We start from the raw sequence: 19979 nt of genomic DNA on the forward strand, positions 1-19979 counted from the left end.
AATCAAATGATCAGCTCATCAGCAAGCTCTGCAGCAGCCTGATAACGATCCTGATTAGTTGATTTAGGTGTGTTAGAGGAGGTAGACATGGAAAACAAGCTGGATAGGGGCTCTCGAGGACCGGAATTGGGCACCCCTGCTCTAGAGTGTCTGCTAAAGACTTACAGAAATCACTGTCCAATATCTTTGTGCACACATTAACTATATGTAAATCTATGGCCAAGAATGGTGTTCATGGGAGGACTCCACTGAGGAAGCCACTGCTGTCTAAAAAAAAAAAACATTGTTGCTTGTTTAATGTTCGCAAAAAGGCATTTGGATACTACACAGATGTTTTCGCAAAATATTTTGTCGACTGATGAAACCAAAGTTGAATTGTTTGGGAGTAACACACAACGTCATGTGTGGAGGAAAATTGAACAGCTCACCAAACATCAACACCCCATCTCCACCGTGAAGCAGGGTGGAGGGAGCATCATGATTTGGGGCTGTTTTGCTACCTCAGGGCCTGGACAATTTGCAATCATTAATGGAAGAATTCAAACGTTTATCAGGATGTTTTGCAGGAGAACCTGAGGCCTTCTGTCAGACAAATGAAGCTAAAAAGAGGATGAATGGAGCATCATGATTTGGGGCTATTTTGCTACCTCAGCGCCTGGACAACTTGCAATCATTAATGGAAAAGTTTATCAGGATGTTTTGCAGGAAAACCTGAGGCCTTCTGTCAGACAGTTGAAGCTAAAAAGAGTATGGATGCTGCAACAACACAATAATCAAAAACACAGAAGTAAATCAACTTCAGAGTGGTTTCAGAAGAACAAAATACACTTGAACCCCATTGAGATGCTGTGGCATGACCTGAAGACAGCGATTCATGCCAGACCTCCCACAAATCTGACCAAACTACAGCAGTTTTGTAGAGAAGAATAGGCTAAAATTAGTCCTGATCGATGTGCCAGACTGACCTGCAGCTACAGGATGTGTCTGGTTGAAGTTATTGCTGCCAAAGGGGAGGCCACAAAATATTAAATGTGATGGTTCACTTATTTTCCCCCCTTCTGTCATTGTTTGCGTACTATCCTCATTAAAATATGTAAACCTATATATGTTTGGGTAGTTTTAGTTAAAGAAGACACTGTTTTTTAACTGTGTGATTTTGACAAAGATCAGATCATATTTGATGGTGATTTTACACAGAATGTGACAAATTTCAAAAGGTTCAGACACTTTTTCATACCACTGTATTGCTTTCTCTCCTGTAAAAGTAATACAGGTGGTGGAGGCGATCTTGGTGAATGATGGGAAATGTAAGCTTCATTTAATGTATCCAGGAAGAGGGCATAAGAGAAGCCAAGGATGTAGGTATAAAGTATAAAGTGTTCTTTTTATTTTCTGTTATTTATCCACAGCTGGACTTTTTGGGGATTTTATGGGTTAAACACGGTATTATAACAAGGGTCACAATGCAGAAATTGCAGACATCAAGGAGTGGTTGAGATGTTCTTTTTCAAATATTTACCCTTTTTTCCCCCCCAATTTTTCTTTGTTTGGATCGATTATTTATCATCTAACATACCGGGGAAAATGCGACAGTAACAAAAAATACAATTAAACCATAGTTATGAGGTACATATCCGTGACTTATTTACAGACACTATTTTTTTCATTGTGGCGTAATTTGTTTAAAAGTTTAAAATATGCGAGTGAACAGTTTTATAAAAGTTTTTTTTTTTTAAACTAAATATTAGACATCAATTCATGATTAAGCTAAAAATTAGACATTCTGAATAATGACTATAATTACTTACCGTACCTTCTTTTTATGGCTGGGTTAAAACAAAAGCAGTTGCGCGGTGTCTGTAAACGGGGGTCTCCAGGGTAAAACGGACAAATTAAAAATAGTTCGGGGGCTTAATACACCATGAAACTGCTATGGCAGCATATAGACATATTGTTCTATCAAACACAACAGTTCTTTTGGCTTAAAATACAGCAGTTTATTTTAAACAGGGGTGCAAGAGTAGAAATTTATTAATCATTATTGTATTTGTATATTATCTTTATAAATTACATATACATTGAGAATTAATACGTTGATAAAAGCCAAATGAATGAAATTAAAATGAATAAAAACAGAAATACTGTGGTTACAGCCCCAAGTAACACTATAGAATATTTTCATAGTGTTTAACTTATTTTATGCCATTGACGGTGATAGGCCTGGCTGTGAATGTTCATCTTTCAGTGCCAGAAACAGCAGCCATTGATTTTTTTATTTTTTAAGGTTATAGGTTTTGACACAACATGTTTATTATTTTGGGTGTAGTTTGCAGTGGATTCAGTAAGTCTATAGCTTAGTGCAGGTGTTTCTCTTGCTTTTACAGGTAGTGGAAGAATGTCAAATACACTGTCTTGATGCACTCTGAATTGAAAGAATGGCGGATTAGTGATCAAAGCTGTCAAGAGGTTAACTCATGCACAATATTATGCAATTAGACATGTTTATTGTCACTGTTAATATATTAAAAAGAAGATATGGTTTCAGTTAGCGCAAGCATTTAACGCTTTCTCTGCCATTGATGATTATTGACATCCAATCAGAAGGCTGCAAACATGTGGCTTCTTTCCTCCTTCTGCTGGGAATTTAGTTTGTCACCAGACAGGCATCCAATCCATTTTTAGATAAATTATCTTGTGATGAACAAAGTATTTTGCATCATTTATTATTTAATGAATTAATATCATTGTTATTTTCGTGTCGAAAATCGTCTTCTTGTGGCTCGTAAGCTGGAGTTGGAAGCTGCTGATTGTCGTTCCTCACAAAAATGCCACAAAAGTCCTTCTTTTGGTGTTGTGGAAATGGACACTAATTGTTAAATAATATACACTCACCGGCCACTTTATTAGGTACACCTGTCCAACTGCTCGTTAACACTTAATTTCTAATCAGCCAATCACATGGCGGCAACTCAGTGCATTTAGGCATGTAGACATGGTTTAAAACAATCTCCTGCAGTTCAAACCGAGCATCAGTATGGGGAAGAAAGGTGATTTGAGTGACTTTGAACGTGGCATGGTTGTTGGTGCCAGAAGGGCTGGTCTGAGTATTTCAGAAACTGCTGATCTACTGGGATTTTCACACACAACCATCTCTACGGTTTACAGAGAATGGTCCGAAAAAGAAAAAATATCCAGTGAGCGGCAGTTCTGTGGGTGGAAATGCCTTGTTGATGCCAGAGGTCAGAGGAGAATGGCCAGACTGGTTCGAGCTGATAGAAAGGCAACAGTGACTCAAATAACCACCCGTTACAACCAAGGTAGGCAGAAGAGCATCTCTGAACGCACAGTACGTCGAACTTTGAGGCAGATGGGCTACAGCAGCAGAAGACCACGCCGGGTGCCACTCCTTTCAGCTAAGAACAGGAAACTGAGGCTACAATTTGCACAAGCTCATCGAAATTGGACAATAGAAGATTGGAAAAACGTTGCCTGGTCTGATGAGTCTCGATTTCTGCTGCGACATTCGGATGGTAGGGTCAGAATTCGGCGTCAACAACATGAAAGCATGGATCCATCCTGCCTTGTATCAACGGTTGGTGGTGGTGGTGTAATGGTGTGGGGAATATTTTCTTGGCACTCTTTGGGCCCCTTGGTACCAATTGAGCATCGCTGGAACGCCACAGCCTACCTGAGTATTGTTGCTGACCATGTCCATCCCTTTATGACCACAATGTACCCAACTTCTGATGGCTACTTTCAGCAGGATAATGCGCCATGTCATAAAGCTGGAATCATCTCAGACTGGTTTCTCCAACATGACAATGAGTTCACTGTACTCAAATGGCCTCCACAGTCACCAGATCTCAATTCAATAGAGCATCTTTGGGATGTGGTGGAATGGGAGATTCACATCATGGATGTGCAGCCGACAAATCTGCACCAACTGTGTGATGCCATCATGTCAATATGGACCAAACTCTCTGAGGAATGCTTCCAGCACCTTGTTGACTCTATGCCACGAAGAATTGAGGCAGTTCTGAAGGCAAAAGGGGGTCCAACCCGTTACTAGCATGGTGTACCTAATAAAGTGGCCGGTGGGTGTATATTCTTTTAATTAATTTCACTCAGCACAACTGATTATGTCGTGATGCAACAGTTAGGAATCATTGGACAAAAGGTTTCAGGAACTGCTTGTTTGTCAACAGAAATAGCCACACAGTTCTTACTCCAACTAAGAACAGCGCCTGCTAGAGGATATTTGACATAATGCTTCGGAAAGCCTTTTAATACCATTTGAAAACATTTTGTCAAAGTCTTCCATCCGCCTGGCCTTTTTCCCAGTTGGCATAAATGGAACTGGCAGGGGATGCCTTTCAAAACTCACTTCTACCACTGGATTAAAGACAACACAACACCTGTATGCAATTTCAATTATTTATTCTCAGGAAAGGGGAGTGCTATCAGATCTGAAAGAACATTTACACTCTCTGCCGAGACCAGCTGCAAATAAACATTATGGCAGGAAAAAAAGCAATATTGTGTCTCCCAAATGGACTTGGACTCTGGAGTTCAATGTGAGCAACAACTCTTATGGTATATCTAAGAGCCTTTCATTTTGTACATGTGTGCTTAATACATATACTGTACACAGTTAAATGTATTTATGAGAAGTGTACAAGGCCATCAGTCATCAAAATGCATGTTTTAAAATCAATTCTATTTAAGGAAGTATGATACAGAGGTCACCAGAGTGTTCAAACAGCTGCTGCTTTCTTCTCCTTATATGTGGCCATCATCTTCTTGATCTCTGCTATGGCTTTCCCCGGGTTCAGGCCCTGTAAGGACGACAGGTAGCAGGGTAAGCATCTGGCCGCCATTGGTAGAGGATCGTCTAAGGTCGCCGGCGTTACCTTGGGGCATGTTTTGGTGCAATTCATGATGGTGTGGCAGCGGTACAGAGAAAACGGATCCTGCAGCTTGGACAGACGCTCCTCCGTAAAGTCATCTCTCGAGTCGATCATCCAACGGTACGCCTGTGAAACCACAGGAGTAAACTCATTGTTATATGCATGAGGTTCTTACAATACAGCGCACATCATATTTAAGTACACCCTCGTTAGAAATTAAGATTTATTCAACATCTTAATTCATACTAAAAAATTGCAATCTCAACAAAACTGAGTTTTATACAGTACTTGCTCGGCTCGTACCATGAAATGAGGCGTCGAACGAGCATGTTTTTGACCGATTACAATATCTTGAGATCTTGTCATCTTGATCCTTATAAACTTGTAAAACATATTTTTAAGTAATTCAATGGCCCACATTTGGGATGATTTTGCAGTGTAGTTTGCTGTTCAAAATGTTGCCTCTGAAAGTAAAATACAGATTTTAAGAAATATCAGCTGGGTTGTACTCAATTATTATGTAAAAATATGACTCCACAATCCAATTATATGGTTTGGTAGACATAATGGACCTGGACAGCCTAAGCAAACCATAATAACGATGTGGACTCCGACAAAGATGAGTTTGACACCCCTTCTTTCGACATTTTGTAAAATTCTAAATCTATTATTAAAATACAGAGCTCCAGACTGCGATCAAATGGTCGCATTTTGAGAGTGAATTTAGAGACAGTATGAGTTTTTTTTTTAATCTACTTGCACATGCACGACAAGTAACGATGCATTTTTTTTTTTTTGGCTGACAAATTCCTTCACAGTTAAAGCCACTAGATGGCAGAAATGTAACAAGCTGGTTTGCGAGGGAAAATACAACAGGAGAAAAAGAAGGTGGAGCTGGGCGATGTTTGTAGCGGGTTATAACTTGGGTAGCGGGAAAACCTGACAGCACTTGTGAACAATGGCGAAAAGGACAATAAGTGACTACTTTCAAAGGAGGCCGACGAGAGGTATAAGGCCGACTCAGGGGCTCGTGACAAGCACCGCTATCTGCCTTTGCATCATCGCACGTCTCTGATTAGCTATGAATTTGTGGTGCATTTAAAATTTCCAATCTTTTCTGAGCGCCAACAACTTACCATACTATTTTTATTTATGTCCCGGAAATCGTGCCGAGAGGTATCACAAAGTATGTGCTGGTTGCACACTGCTTAAATGATAACGCTCTTCCATGTTGAAAGGCGTGTGGATGTCAATTTCCGGGTTGCCCCTTGTCCTTGCAGGTGATTTGTCCACCAATAAATCCGTTGCAGATTGGTTGTAGTGCCAGGTGTTAGAGAGACAGAAATACAGTGGTACCTCTACATACAAAGTTAATTAGTTCCAGGACCTTGTTTGTAAGTAGAAATTGTTGTATGTTGAGCAGGATTTTCCCATCGGAAGACATTATAACTCCACTAATCCGTTCCACAGCCTGAAAACCTATACTAAATCCTTAATAAATGCTGCTGGTACTGTTGCAAATAGCACAGAACAAACACAGAACAAAACAAAAAAATTATAAATAAAAATCGGAATGATAATATAATTATAGCAATAATAATAATAATGATGATACCTGTAATATTGTAACGAATCGGGTTCTAATGTGGCGGATGTGTTTTGCGTGGTGTACCTGAACTTGTGGCTGACTTGACAGAGTGAGAGAGGGACTTTTTACTTTCAGTTTACTCAGCTGCGACGGACATTAGGCATGCTGTGTAGCACAAGTTCTGAAATAAATTATTAAAAACCTGACGAAGATTTTTTGGCGATGTTACCACAATAATAACTGTGACCTTTACTTATAAAGACTGGCTAACGGAGGTCGGTTGAGATCGTAGACATTCTACGGCTATATTGTGGAGCCAGTTCACGGATGCACAGCCCACGCTCATATTTTTCTATCGTTTCCATCTTCATTTAAATGGTAAGCCTCATCATTTTCCTTTTTTCACCATCTGCACTAACATTTTGGAACCCATGTTGATTTCTCTCACAAGAAAATCCGCCGTGCGCCCGTCTTATGGAAAAGCAAAGAAACCGCGGCGCTGTCATAAATCGACGTATTTCGAGCAAGTCGTCGGATGTGGAAACAAATGGCTAGTCAAATTTTACGTTGGATGTCGAACAGATCCTGTGTCGAAGCGATCGTATGTCAAGGTACCACTGTACAACAAAATCCCCATGTTAACCTAATTTCTAAGCAGTATACTGGTTGATGTCAAAACTGATAGAGAATAAAATATAGATTCATAAGTTTGTAGTTTTATGCATTTAATATAAAAGTATTTATCGGTTAAAGGGTGAAAATTACAGGAAAACTTTGCATGTCGATTTACAGTATGCACCACTGAATCTTCTGCTTGCGCCCCTAAAATTTTAAGTTAGGGGCAAATGTGCTCCTAGTAAAAAATGGTCATCTGGAGCCGTGAAATGCCTTATATGAGTGATTTCCATCCATTGTACTGTGTAAACTATACAGAACAGTGTTTGTTCAAGGTACCGTAGGACACACCTGCATGAGCACGGCAGGCCCGAGGTATTTGTCTCCGTTCCACCAGTAGCTTGGGCAGCTGGTGCTACAGCATGCACATAGGATGCACTCATACAGCCCATCCTACGCGAGAAAAAATGGAAGTGAAATTAGTCTGCTGCGTGTTGGGGACTGAGAAAGCAGGGGAGCGAAAAGGGACATGCCAGTTTCTGTCTGTCCTCCACAGACTGCATGTACTGCTCTTTCCCTTCCTGGGACTCATCCTTCTTCTTCAGGTAGGGCTCAATGGACTTGTACTGAGCGTAGAAGTTACTCATGTCCTGTGGGGAAAAGCGCAGCCACTAAAACATTTCGCATTAGGCTCCAGGGATATTATTTTTCACAAAAGGATGAAGAATAAATGGTTTTTTTTTACATTGCTATCTTAGTCTATTTATGTATACATATACACATACATACACAAGCTCTCTCTCTCTCTCTCTCTCTCTCTCTCTCTCTCTCTCTCTCTCTCTCTATATATATATATATATATATCCAGTACTGTGCAAAAGTTTTAGGCAGTGTCCTGCCTAAAACTTTTGCACAGTACTGTATATTTTTATTATATTATGTATATACAGGATACACTCTAAATTGTCCGTAGGTATGAGTGTGTGCGTGAATGGTTGTATGTCTCCTTGTGCCCTGCGATTGGCTGGCAACCAGTTCAGGGTGTCCCCTGCCTACTGCCCGTAGTTAGCTGGGATAGGCTCCAGCACCTCCGCGACCCTCGTGAGGAAAAGCGGCATGGAAAATGAATGAATGAATGAATGAATGAATATACAGGATATACTGTATGTATATATTTTCCCCAAGTGGAAGCTTCCATGATCCTAATAAATTTAATAATAATAAAAAAAAAATATATATATATATATATATATATATATATATATATATATATATATATTTATATATATGTGTGTGTGTGTGCGCCGGGATGAGATTTTGACGGTAAGATAACCTTGAGGAAAAACACCACGGTATCACGGTATTGCAATCATAGCTCCAAAATGTGTTATTTTGAGATATAAGGGTTAAAAAAAAAAAAAAAAAAAAAAAAACTTTTTCCGGGATTTTTTATTTTTATTTTTGAGAACATATTTGCAAATTGGAACATGAATTTAATGTTAAAATAAATAAAAATAAAAATAACAAATATTTTAAATAAAATCAAAATCAATAGAACTTATAGACTACCCACAGCTCAGTTTGCTCAAGATTACAGCAAGAACAAAAATAATTGCGATAAAAAAGTAAAAAACACTTCTAAATAAAATTAAAATATATCTACTATACGACTTTTTTTCTTTTTGAGGGCCAAAAAGCTTTTCACAGGGTATAGGGAAGAGGAAGGGTTTTAATATAGGGGGTTTTCACATATCTGTTATTGGCTGGTACTTTTTATTTCATTTTATGTTTATTTTGTCTTGCATCTTATGTATATGGTTGCATTAATTCTTTGTTGATATGAGGCCTAATTAAATAAGGCAGACTGATATTATTGAGGAATAGAAAAGGGGGGTAGGTTTTAATAAGCAAATGCTTCATCCTACTCCTTTTTGGACACAATGAATAAATTCTAATATTTATTATTATTATTGTCTTAAATATTGTTGCTGTTATCTCAAGTATTATAATTGGTGTGTCTATTTTTTTGTTTGTTTGTTTGTTTGTTTATTACTTTTATTTTCTCATGTCCAAAATAAAGCATTCTCATTCTCAAAAAAGCTCAAGTGAAGTTTTGCCATTTTCAGCCACTGTGTCAACTCTAGTCTACATGTCATGCCTTTGTGTTAAGAAGACATAAAGAATTGATTATTAAGTTAAAAATGTATAAGTTAGGTAAAATGTAAATATTGTTCTGTAAAGGTTTCATCTAAAAAAAAACATTGGGAGTGAGACCTCTCCTTGTCCAGCGAATGTGCATTTGTGCTTAGAGCAAGATCATCTGTCGCAATTAGCGATCTTTGAGGTTATCCCTTTTCCTCCATTCAAGCATGTTTCTCAGTGGCCCTGAGATTTATAAACTAGACGTAGTTGCTCTCGCAGCCAAGACTAGGGTAACATTCGTGTTTGTAAGTTTTTGGTTAGTTTGTATTTTGAATTTGAAAGGAAAATGTGTGGGTTTTTTTTTTTTGGCAAACTTTTTCATGGTGTTCATGGATATGACTTCCTCACATTCTGCTGTGTTTGTGCTAATGAAGCTACTCACACGTGTAACAACACTATTGTACAACGTTTTAAATGTATTCATTTTGTTTGTTTCAGTTACCATGATTTGAGACGTCCATAAATTAAAGAAAAGTACGCCTTGTGTTTCTTTTTTGGTTCACTGGCTGTATAGCAGAATAGCGTCACTGACACACATAGGAACAACCGGAGAGGGAGGGGTGAGTGCTGCCGCTCCAAGACACTTCTGGCTGCATTTTTGGGAAATGTATAAAAAGTTGTACAAAACTTCATCTCAATACTTTGTTATGTACCCTTTGTTGGCAATAACGGAGGCCAAACGTTTTCTGTAACTCTTCACAAGCTTTTCACACACTGTTGCTGGTATTTTGGCCCATTCCTCCATGTGGATCTCCTCTAGAGCAGTGATGTTTTGGGGCTGTCGTTGGGCAACATGGACTTTCAACTCCTTCCAAAGATTTTCTATGGGGTTGAGATCTGGAGACTGGCTAGGCCACTCCAGGACCTTGAAATGCTTCTTACAAAGCCACTCCTTTGTTGCCCTGGCTGTGTGACCCAGCCACATCTCATCTTCAATGCCCTTGCTGATGGAAGGAGATTTTCACTCAAAATCTCTCGATACATGGCCCCATTCATTCTTTCCTTTACACAGATCACTCGTCCTGGTCCCTTTGCAGAAAAACAGCCCCAAAGCATGATGTTTCCACCCCCATGCTTCACAGTGGGTATGGTGTTCTTCGGATGCAATTCAGTATTCTTTCTCCTCCAAACACGAGAACCTGTGTTTCTACCAAAAAGTTCTATTTTGGTTTCATCTGACCATAACACATTCTCCCAGTCCTCTTGTGGATCATACAAATGCTCTCTAGCGAACCGCAGACGGGCCTGGACGTGTATTGGCTTCAGCAGGGGGAAACGTCTGGCAGTGCAGGATTTGAGTCCCTGGCGGCGCATTGTGTTACTGATAGTAGCCTTTGTTACTGTGGTCACAGCTCTATGTGGGTCATTCACTAGGTCCCCCGTGTGGTTCTGGGATTTTTGCTCACCGTTCTTGTTAACATTTTGACGCCACGGGGTGAGATCTTGCATGGAGCGCCAGATCAAGGGAGATTATCAGTGGTCTTGTATGTCTTCCATTTTTTAAATAATTGCTCCCAAAGTTGATTTCTTTACACCAAGCGTTTTACCTATTGCAGATTCAGTCTTCCCAGCCTGGTGCAGGTCTACAATTTTGTCTCTGGCGTCATTCGACAGCTCTTTGGTCTTGGCCATAGTGGAGTTTGGAGTGTGACTGACTGAAGTTGCGGACAGGTGTATTTTATACCAATAATGAGTTTAAACAGGTGCCATCAATACAGGTAACGAGTGGAGCCTCGTTAGAAGAAGTTAGACCTCTTTGACAGCCAAAAATCTTGCTTGGTTGTAGGTGACCAAATACTTATTTTCCACTCTAAATTGTAGATAAATTCTTTAAAAATCAAGCAATGTGATTTTCTGGGTTTTTTTTTTTTTTGGTCCACATTCTGTCTCTCATGGTTGAGGTTTACCCATGTTGACAATTAAAGGCCTCTCTAACTGTTTTAAGTAGGAGAACTTGCACAACTGGTGGTTGACTAAATACTTATTTGCTCCACTGTACATACATATATACGTGTGCCTCCACTCGTCAAAGCACAGCATTCTGATTGATATTACGGTAATAAAATAGAAAATAATTAAGTTTTTATTTTCATTCACTTTCATACTTAAGTTTTATTTTCATTCATCTCACGGAGCTGGCATTGGCATGTCTGATATTTCTTTCTGATATTTATTATAACTTAACAAGGAGTGTCAACAAACAGACTAAAGCGTGATTTCTATCTGCTGCTAGTTGTGAAGCAAGTTCAATTCTCTGCCAGTATGGAGCACTCATATCTAAAAATTTTAATTTGAAAGTCGTAGCACAAAACACAACCTTGTATCTCAAGATTAAAATGGTGTACTCACAGGCACCAGGTCCTTGACGACATACATATGTGGAAGAGGGTAAATCTTGGTTGGCTTGCTGAGGTTGATGTCAATCTTGTTGAGGCAGGCCAGTGTGTTTCCACCATTAATGTTCATTGCGCATGATCCACAGATACCTGCAGTTAGTGAGTGACACCCATCAAGCTTTTATTCATGTCGTCAAAAATATCAGGGACATCCTTCTTATGTAATGATGTCAAATTTGAAGCTTGAGAATACACACCTTCTCTGCAGGAGCGGCGGAAGGTCAATGTGGGGTCCATTTCATTTTTTATCTTGATTAGAGCATCAAGTACCATTGGGCCACATCTGCAGGAAGGATTAAAAAAGACAAATATGCCTTTTTAAAGTGCTTCTGTTCATTATTTTAAAGAATTAATCAATGGAAAATAATAGAAATATACTATGCTATATACTTTAGTAAATACTATACTGTGTCATACTCCAGTCACTGTTGAATAAGTATTGTACATACATATACATACATTGCAATTTAGCTTCATTCCCAACTGTCATAAAAGTGTAAAAATAGGTAAACCACAGCAGAATTTCCATTGTATTTCAATAATATTTTATAACAATTAGAAACTTAGCCATCGATTAATAAAACAGGAGAGAAACATTCTACTAGGGGTGTGTATTGCCTCATATCTGGCGATGATTCACAGGTCATGATTCAATTCAATCTCGATTAATCCCGACACTAGGAGAATATTATTGCAATATTTGTGTATCACTATTGAAAAAACTAATCAAAACGGAAAATTGGACACAGACACGGCGCTCCACATACGCATAACACGCACTGCGGGTAGGGCACCAACTCTGCCTGAAGGGGCACAAAAAAAAAAAAAAAATCAAGTTTGTAAAAAATCCTAAAAAATAGTAATTGTAATAATAACAACAATATATAGTATTTAAAATAAAACTTTGTAAAGCCTGATAAATGCAAGTAATACAAATATAAGTAACATAGGCTCATTATTTACACAAAAAAAGAATCTCCTGTGCGGCCCTCTCGTCAGTCTACCTTTGGTGCCCCCACCCCATTTCCCTAGTGGTTTGCTCCATTATGCTTCAGTCGCAAATTTGGCAGAAGTTTATTCTTGAAAGGAAATGTCATTGAAAAGACAACAAGAGTCAGGGTCGGAAAAAAGGAAGAGGAAAAAGCAGCGAGATGATGCCCGCGCATCACTTGCAGGTAAGGATGTTTTTTTTTGTTTTGTTTTTTTTTAATAAACAATTGTTTATTTATTATCAGCTACGTTTACATGACTACAATAATCTGATAACTGGGAATAACCAGGTAATGACAATAATGAGATTTGACCCATTTACGTGCACTTCAGTGATGTGATCATCAGGAAAAACCTGGTTTACATGTTAAGTCAATAGTTCGATTTCTTTCCAAGTACATGACGTAAAACTCTTGGTCTCAGCATAGGCCTTCCTCCATGTTTACCAAAAACCCATGCTTGCTTGAAGTTGTCCCACTGAACCTCTTCAAATGCGAGTGTGGCGATTGCGTTACACAAGCTCGCTAACTGCAGAGTAGGCTCATAGGCTGAAAGCGAATCAGTTTGGCACCCCTAAGGCCTCTCTAGCGACATCCGTTTTTCCATCCGTACACATGCTCAGAGATGTAAAATAGCGGTGTTTATCAGATAAAGGATAGCGGCTCATGCTCTTTACATGACCACTTGAATAATCTGGTAACTCCAGAAATCGGGTTATGATCAGTTTATTAGTGTGCACAACCAAAAAAAAACCCACTCCAAAACGCTGTGGTGGAAATGATGTGACTTGCAAATTTATTGCACAATGAAAATTAAATGGAATGTTACGAGACATACCGTTAGTGGTTTTATGCAACGACTATGTTGATACCGAAATTTTTCCATTAGTAAGAAGCCGTAGTCATTTTCGAGAGGTTCAGAGGCCAAGAGCGACATCTACTGGTGAAACTAATTAGGAAAAAAAAAACAATCTTAAAGCTATGTAGATTTCCCCTTTCATATTCATTGTTTCCACATTATGTCCAGAATGTTTATATAGTGCCCTATCAGTCCATGTCTATAAAGGTATAATATTAAAGTTTTCATGTATCTGTGTTTTAAATATGGGCCTGCATAATACTATAATTAATTTAGAAAATGTTTGTACCATGGTTCAAAACAATATTTCACCGTATAATCCCTGAATGTTTTGTCTTGTATTGGTGGATGGGGGGATGGGGGGAGGAGGGCACCACAAAGCATTTATGCCTAGGGCACCAAAATAGCTGGCGCCGGCCCTGATTGGACATACGTACATTCATATCAATTTATTCCTGAAACCTCGTCCAGCATTCAAGTAAAAATGTTTTTGTTTTATGTTTGAACAACATATGGCTTTCATTGTAACAGTTTCTCTTTTTTAGTGCAAACCTGCTTTAGTCTAAACCATTTTAAATGCAGGATTCTAAATACTCCATGCCTCAGTTTTTGCAGTCAAAGTCAAAATGAGCTCAAATTTCAGACTTATAAAAGGACTAATCCGAGCAACCACTTGACACAAATCTCTACTCAGATTAGTCTAACGTTGTTGTTACTTCAGCAGACTGCATGGCAATGCTGCTGCGCGCTACCAACTACTGGATGGGAGTAGAAGTGCAACTACTGTATTGCTTATTTTCCACCACAAAAACACGTGTAAGCATCGATACTATGGATGTCCTGGTCCGATCACGTAATCGTAATTATGGCCACTATTTTTCAGAGGATCGGAATCGGGTGAAAAGGTTTGAGTTTTTAATCTAAAAACTATATTTATGTTTTTTCTGCTTCATGCTGGTACAGCCTCTCACTCTCCCTCCAGCTGCTTTTCTTGGTCAGCAGTGCCATGGAGTTATTTAAAGTTAACGATGATTGACATAGGTGTTGCTTTGATCTTGCCAGAGCAGCTTGGTAGCGCTACCATTAAAGGTGCACATCTGTCAATCATCGTTTGTTAAACACGGTAGTGTGCTGTAGCAACTCATTGTGTAAGTGAGAGGCTGTTCTCAGCAGCGTGAGCGTCAAAGCGTTTGTTGATTTGAGTGGACTCACTCAATGAAGCATTTAATAAAGACAAGCATTTTTTTTCTACGTTATTCTTGTTTAAAAATAATTCGTATTGTGAAGGCGGCACGGTGGGACAGTAACATGTTTAACTTTTTAAATCTTTTTTGAACAACACTTTTAGGTATCGGATCGGGACTCGGTATTGGCAGATTCTCAAAATCAGGTGACTCCGACTCGGACGCAAAAATATTGGATCGGGACATCCCTAATTGATACAGACAGCTTTTGAATCAATACAAGAATTGCGTGACATAATATCGCGATATATCTTAGAATCTACTTTTTTTTAAAAACTCATTTGCTCCCAGAAACATATAAATATGTTTTATTTTTACTTTTTTTAGTGTCCCAAAAACGTATTTATACGTCTTTTTTGACAAGAGGAATCTCTAGGTTCTGTTGCACATAAACTGCAACGCACAATGCTCAAAACTCATTTTAAAGCAATAAAACTGGCCACTGGGGGGCAGTAGCGCATTTTGTAAGAACTCATCTTGGGCCAAGAAAGGAAGTGAAGAAAAATAGTCAGGAAACAGAAGATGGAGGGATCTTGTAAAGACAAGTGAGAATTTGAGAAAAATGTGGAGAACGATTGGGAAAAAAAAGGCAAACGACACTGGAGGAGTGTTTGAAAAGAAAACAGACCATTGTCGAAGAAGAATTCAAAAAAATCTATCTTGATGAGAAGACAGCGATGGCCAAAACAGCGTCAGGTTCCACACGCGTTCCGCGGAGCCCATGATGCGTTACTCCTGAGCCCGAGGTTGAAACCAACGATAAGGATGATGAAGATGATGAAAAAAGTGAGACCAATCTTGATCCGGACTCATCAGATTACTGGGAGCCACCTCATTCAACCGGGAGCAGCCGAGAGCCTTCACCGTTGTTATGTGCGCAAATAGTTCAACAGTTCAATAGTTTAGTTATGTGTAAATAAATTGTTACTCTTGCTATGTTATTTTGTAAAACAAAAACATAATTCAGATGTTTGGGATGTCACATAAGCGAAAAATAGCTGTGTTAAAGTCAAAATTTTGTTTGAAATGTATGCTTTTACAAAAAGCTCAATTTCTCTTTTTTTCCATCATAAATTGGAAAATTGCTCAAACTAAGCTATTTTCTAATGTTGATTTCTAAAGAATGGAAAAAGATATGAAACAACTTTTTTTCTGCTGAAAGAAGAGAGTCTAATCTTTCTTTTGGTGAGTTCCATGTTTATATGGCAATAGAACAGAATTTTCTATGGGCCTTGCAAAATCAGTCAAAATCCAGTAAAACGGCCGGGAGTGGAGGGCCTTGCTCCTGTGAAAATGGCTGGGAGTGAATGAGTTAACATTCCTATATTTTACATTATCATCTTTGTGGGGGTGTCAGACAAAAAATAACTTGTGGAGTTTATCCTTTGGAAACTCACTCACAAAGTTAAGATGTACTGGCATGTTGGGTGATTTCCAAAATTGGGACGTTCCGCTGTATTTAGGACAACACTTAATACTGTGCAGCTGTCAGAGGCTTGGATCTGGGTCACCTACGTACGTGTTCAGGTCGATTTCGAAGATCTGCATGCGAGGCTTGTCCCCCGGGGTGTCTGGGTCCCATCTGTACACCTGGAACTTCTTAATCCGAGGCTGTACTGCTGGAGCAGCTGCTGTCTGCGCAGAACGCACTGCCTGACACAACATAAGGCAGTATTTATATCAAGTAACAGGTGGATTACATCATAAACAAGTGTTTTCTAACTTTGATTAAAGCAAGGCACATATTTGATGGTAGCTTTGCATGTATTGCAAAAGTTACCATCTATGAACTTCCTTATTTTTTTTCTTTTAGTGGCATTTCTTCAGCGCGGCGCCCAGCCAAACCGACTGACTGAGCGGCACCGTTGAAATATCAAAATGACTTGATTTCTCGTCCGACGAAGGGAAGCTTTCGAATAACCCCTCAAATATTACCGTTCACGCCAAATCGTATCTAGTCCTAGAATTAAAAAAAAAATCATATTTACATACATTAAAAATTTCAGGTGGGTAAGGGGCGTAAAAAATTGTATGCAGAATTTGCCAAAAATGTATGGTTCCCCAAAAATATGCCAAAAACGTTCCCATTATTTTCTAAAGGGATGCCATTGATGGCCATGTACGTGCTTCCATTAATTTTGTAATGATCAAAGTTTCACCTTCATTTTCAACGGCAGAAAAACATGGGTGGTTGTGATTTTTAACCAAAAACTTAGCATTAGAACCAACTGACATTCAACTGGCGCCCAAGTTAAGTCGATGCCGTTGGTAGCCATGGCCGTCAATGCCATTTACGACCATACCATTGACGGCCATGTACATCCTTGCGATTCATGGCCATGTACGTCCATGCCATTGACGGCCATGTATGTCGATTCTATTGTTGCCAATGCACTTGGATTGCATTGACGCATCTGTAAGTCTATGCCTTTGAGCGCCATGTACGTCAAAATATCAGCAGGAAATTACCAGATAGCAACAGGAAGTGAATCATAAATGTCCCCAAATCAAAAGAAAGTGACCTGACAACAACAGGAATTGACCCCATGGGGTTTACATCTCAAAGCAAAGCTTCCGTCACAATTTCTCCAGACAGTTAACAATATAAAATCTTTGCACACCACCAAACAAAAAATACTGCATCAGGGAAATTAGGGCTGAATGGTATACTGTTACTAGAAAAGTACTGCAACTTGAACCTGTACTACTATAGTTTAGGGCTGCAGCTATCGATTAATTTAGTAGTTGATTAATCGATGAACTAGTTTGTCGAATAATCGAGTAATCGGATAGGTAACATGAAAAATTAAAATACCTGAGCCTCAAACGGTATAAAAATAAATAAATAAACAAATAAACAAATAAGGATCTATGTACAACAAAAGAACAATTGGCTAACGTACATAGCAAAAGTTCGCTAGCTTAAATACTATAAAACGTTAACTTTTTTTTTTTTTTTTTTTTTTTTTTACAAAGCTCTTAACAAATGGTTCAGACACATACTCCCACAAAAAAACGGTAAATATGTATACCCATAAACTAAATTATGAATGCATTAAAAAAACATTAGCGCAAACAAAATCTTAGCTTATGTTGGTCGTAACATGGAGCAGCTGGATTCATCCATGTGAAATGAGGCAGACGAGAGGGCAGTGTAACCACTCAAATCAATAAAACTGATTGCAAACACTTTCAAAATAAACCATGACAACGCCACAATAATTAAACGAATACTCGAAGCAGCAAAATTCATTTCGAATCTTTTTTTTCCTAATCGAATACTCGAGTTAATCGATTAATCGTTGCAGCACTACTATAGTTTGATAAAAATAGTGTAATAATCACGATTACATAAAAAATTTAATATATATTGTATATTTATATTTAATATCCATGATGCATTTATCTATTTTCAAGTTATAAAATTACTAAGAATCTAATGTCTGTTTTGCCACCAAAAGACCTTTTGCTGAGGTATTATACAGTATCCGATCGTGGCGTTGTCGTTTTTTTTTTTTGTGTGTGTGTGTGTTAGTTTACAATTCCCACAAAAATACAAACAAACACTGAATAAAAGGGAAAGAGAAAGTAAAAAACACAAGTCAACCCACTCCACCCCCTTGTACAAACACTGAATAAAAGGGAAAGAGAAAGTAAAAAACACAAGTCAACCCACTCCACCCACTTGTGCATTCAAAAGGTTTTAAAAGTAATAGGAAGAAGTACAAACGTACTGAGCTACTTCATTGAATGTATAGTTTTGAAATCACAATTTTCGTATGAAATGAGGATCTCCTCTCAACACATTTATGGCATGGATAAATGAAGAACAAATACACATTACAGTATTTGCATATAGTGATTAATCATTGCACAGTAGATGGAAATCACTTCATTGTTGGTTCTAATTGTTCATGTGAGTTGTATAGGCTGAATCGATGAAACTATTCCTTAAGATGTTTATTAGACATACATTATTACTTGTTATGAAACATACTGTCGGTATAACATTTGCATGTAACAGGCGGACAGTATTTCAGGAGGAGCCCTATTCGGATCAACAATTATATAACGCATGGAAAAAAAATCTAGTCTGGAGAAAGAAAAATCATGATGAGTTATTGGTTATAATGAACATACCACGAACCCAGCAGAGGAGCGGAACGCCAAAACACCACAGCGGCTCAAGGACGTGAGGCCAGCTACGGACATGTTGCTGTTTTCGATTCTGAGTCTGACCTCCACTTCCGTCCTCGATGCCCCACAACCCACCGCGGTAGTGTTATGAGGCGCTTGTTTTGTGTATGAGCATCGCCCGGATTTAACAAAAGTGCAACTCGTTCAATCTGACCCAACAAGCTTTTATTTCCATTATCAACAGTGCGTTTAATCAATTGATCTGTTTCCCCCTTGAATATGGTTGATTAAAAAAAGTAGTTGTAGCAATTTATGCATTAAATTTATGCATTAAAACTCTTTCATGCATGAATCATGATTTAAAAAAGCCACGAATGATAAAAATATATAAACAAGGGCAGAATGTAAATTTAAATAAGTGTGGCCAGTGTGTATTTTACTCAGGAAATTTCATTTTTTCCCTTTGGTTTTGTTTTATAAATAGGGTTGCCACCCGTCCCTTGAAATAAGGAACGATCCATAATTGGGACTTAAAATTTGCATTCCGTATTGAACAAATACGGAATATATATGAATGGATACATTTCTATGCATTTTAGGAGTTTTGGGGATGTCCCTTATATTTTCCAAGCTGTACAGCTTTGGGCGTGAGGGGAGCGTCCTGTATTTGTATTTCTGAAAGCTGGCAACCCTATTTATAAATCTCTTGTGATCTTAATACCTTTACTCTTTGGCTGCCATTGACGACAATACATGTCCAATCCATTTTAATTGGGACGAACCGTCGAAATGGATTGCCGTAAAGAGGTGTTTTTAATATCTTTTTACTCCTTTTAGTAACTACAACAACACATGCTCTATGTCCTGGGCTGGCAGTGAATGAGTTAAGCCAGGGGTCAGCAACCCGCGGCTCTAGAGCCACAAGTGGCCCTTTAGTGCAGCCCTAGTGGCTCCCTGGAGCTTTTTCAAAAATGTTTGAAAATGGAAAAAGATGGGGCGGTAGCGTATATATATTTGACAAAAACATTCTTCTAATGCAGGG

At 38.6% G+C, this 19979-nt stretch overlaps 1 protein-coding gene across 1 annotated transcript; it reads right to left on the reverse strand.

The window, feature by feature from the left end:
- Positions 1-4403: 4403 nt before the first annotated feature.
- sdhb (succinate dehydrogenase complex, subunit B, iron sulfur (Ip)) lies at positions 4404-19062 on the reverse strand. The gene is made up of 8 exons (XM_057847114.1): positions 18941-19062; positions 16320-16453; positions 11906-11991; positions 11662-11798; positions 7644-7760; positions 7462-7563; positions 4911-5033; positions 4404-4835 (listed from the first exon to the last, which is right to left on the reverse strand). Exons 1-8 carry the CDS (start codon positions 19010-19012, stop codon positions 4755-4757), a joined length of 852 nt encoding a protein of 283 aa, XP_057703097.1. The 5' UTR covers positions 19013-19062; the 3' UTR covers positions 4404-4754.
- Between the last annotated feature and the right edge of the window lie 917 nt (positions 19063-19979).

The sequence above is a fragment of the Corythoichthys intestinalis genome, chromosome 9 (genome assembly GCF_030265065.1).
Source record: "Corythoichthys intestinalis isolate RoL2023-P3 chromosome 9, ASM3026506v1, whole genome shotgun sequence".
Taxonomy (NCBI): domain Eukaryota; kingdom Metazoa; phylum Chordata; class Actinopteri; order Syngnathiformes; family Syngnathidae; genus Corythoichthys; species Corythoichthys intestinalis.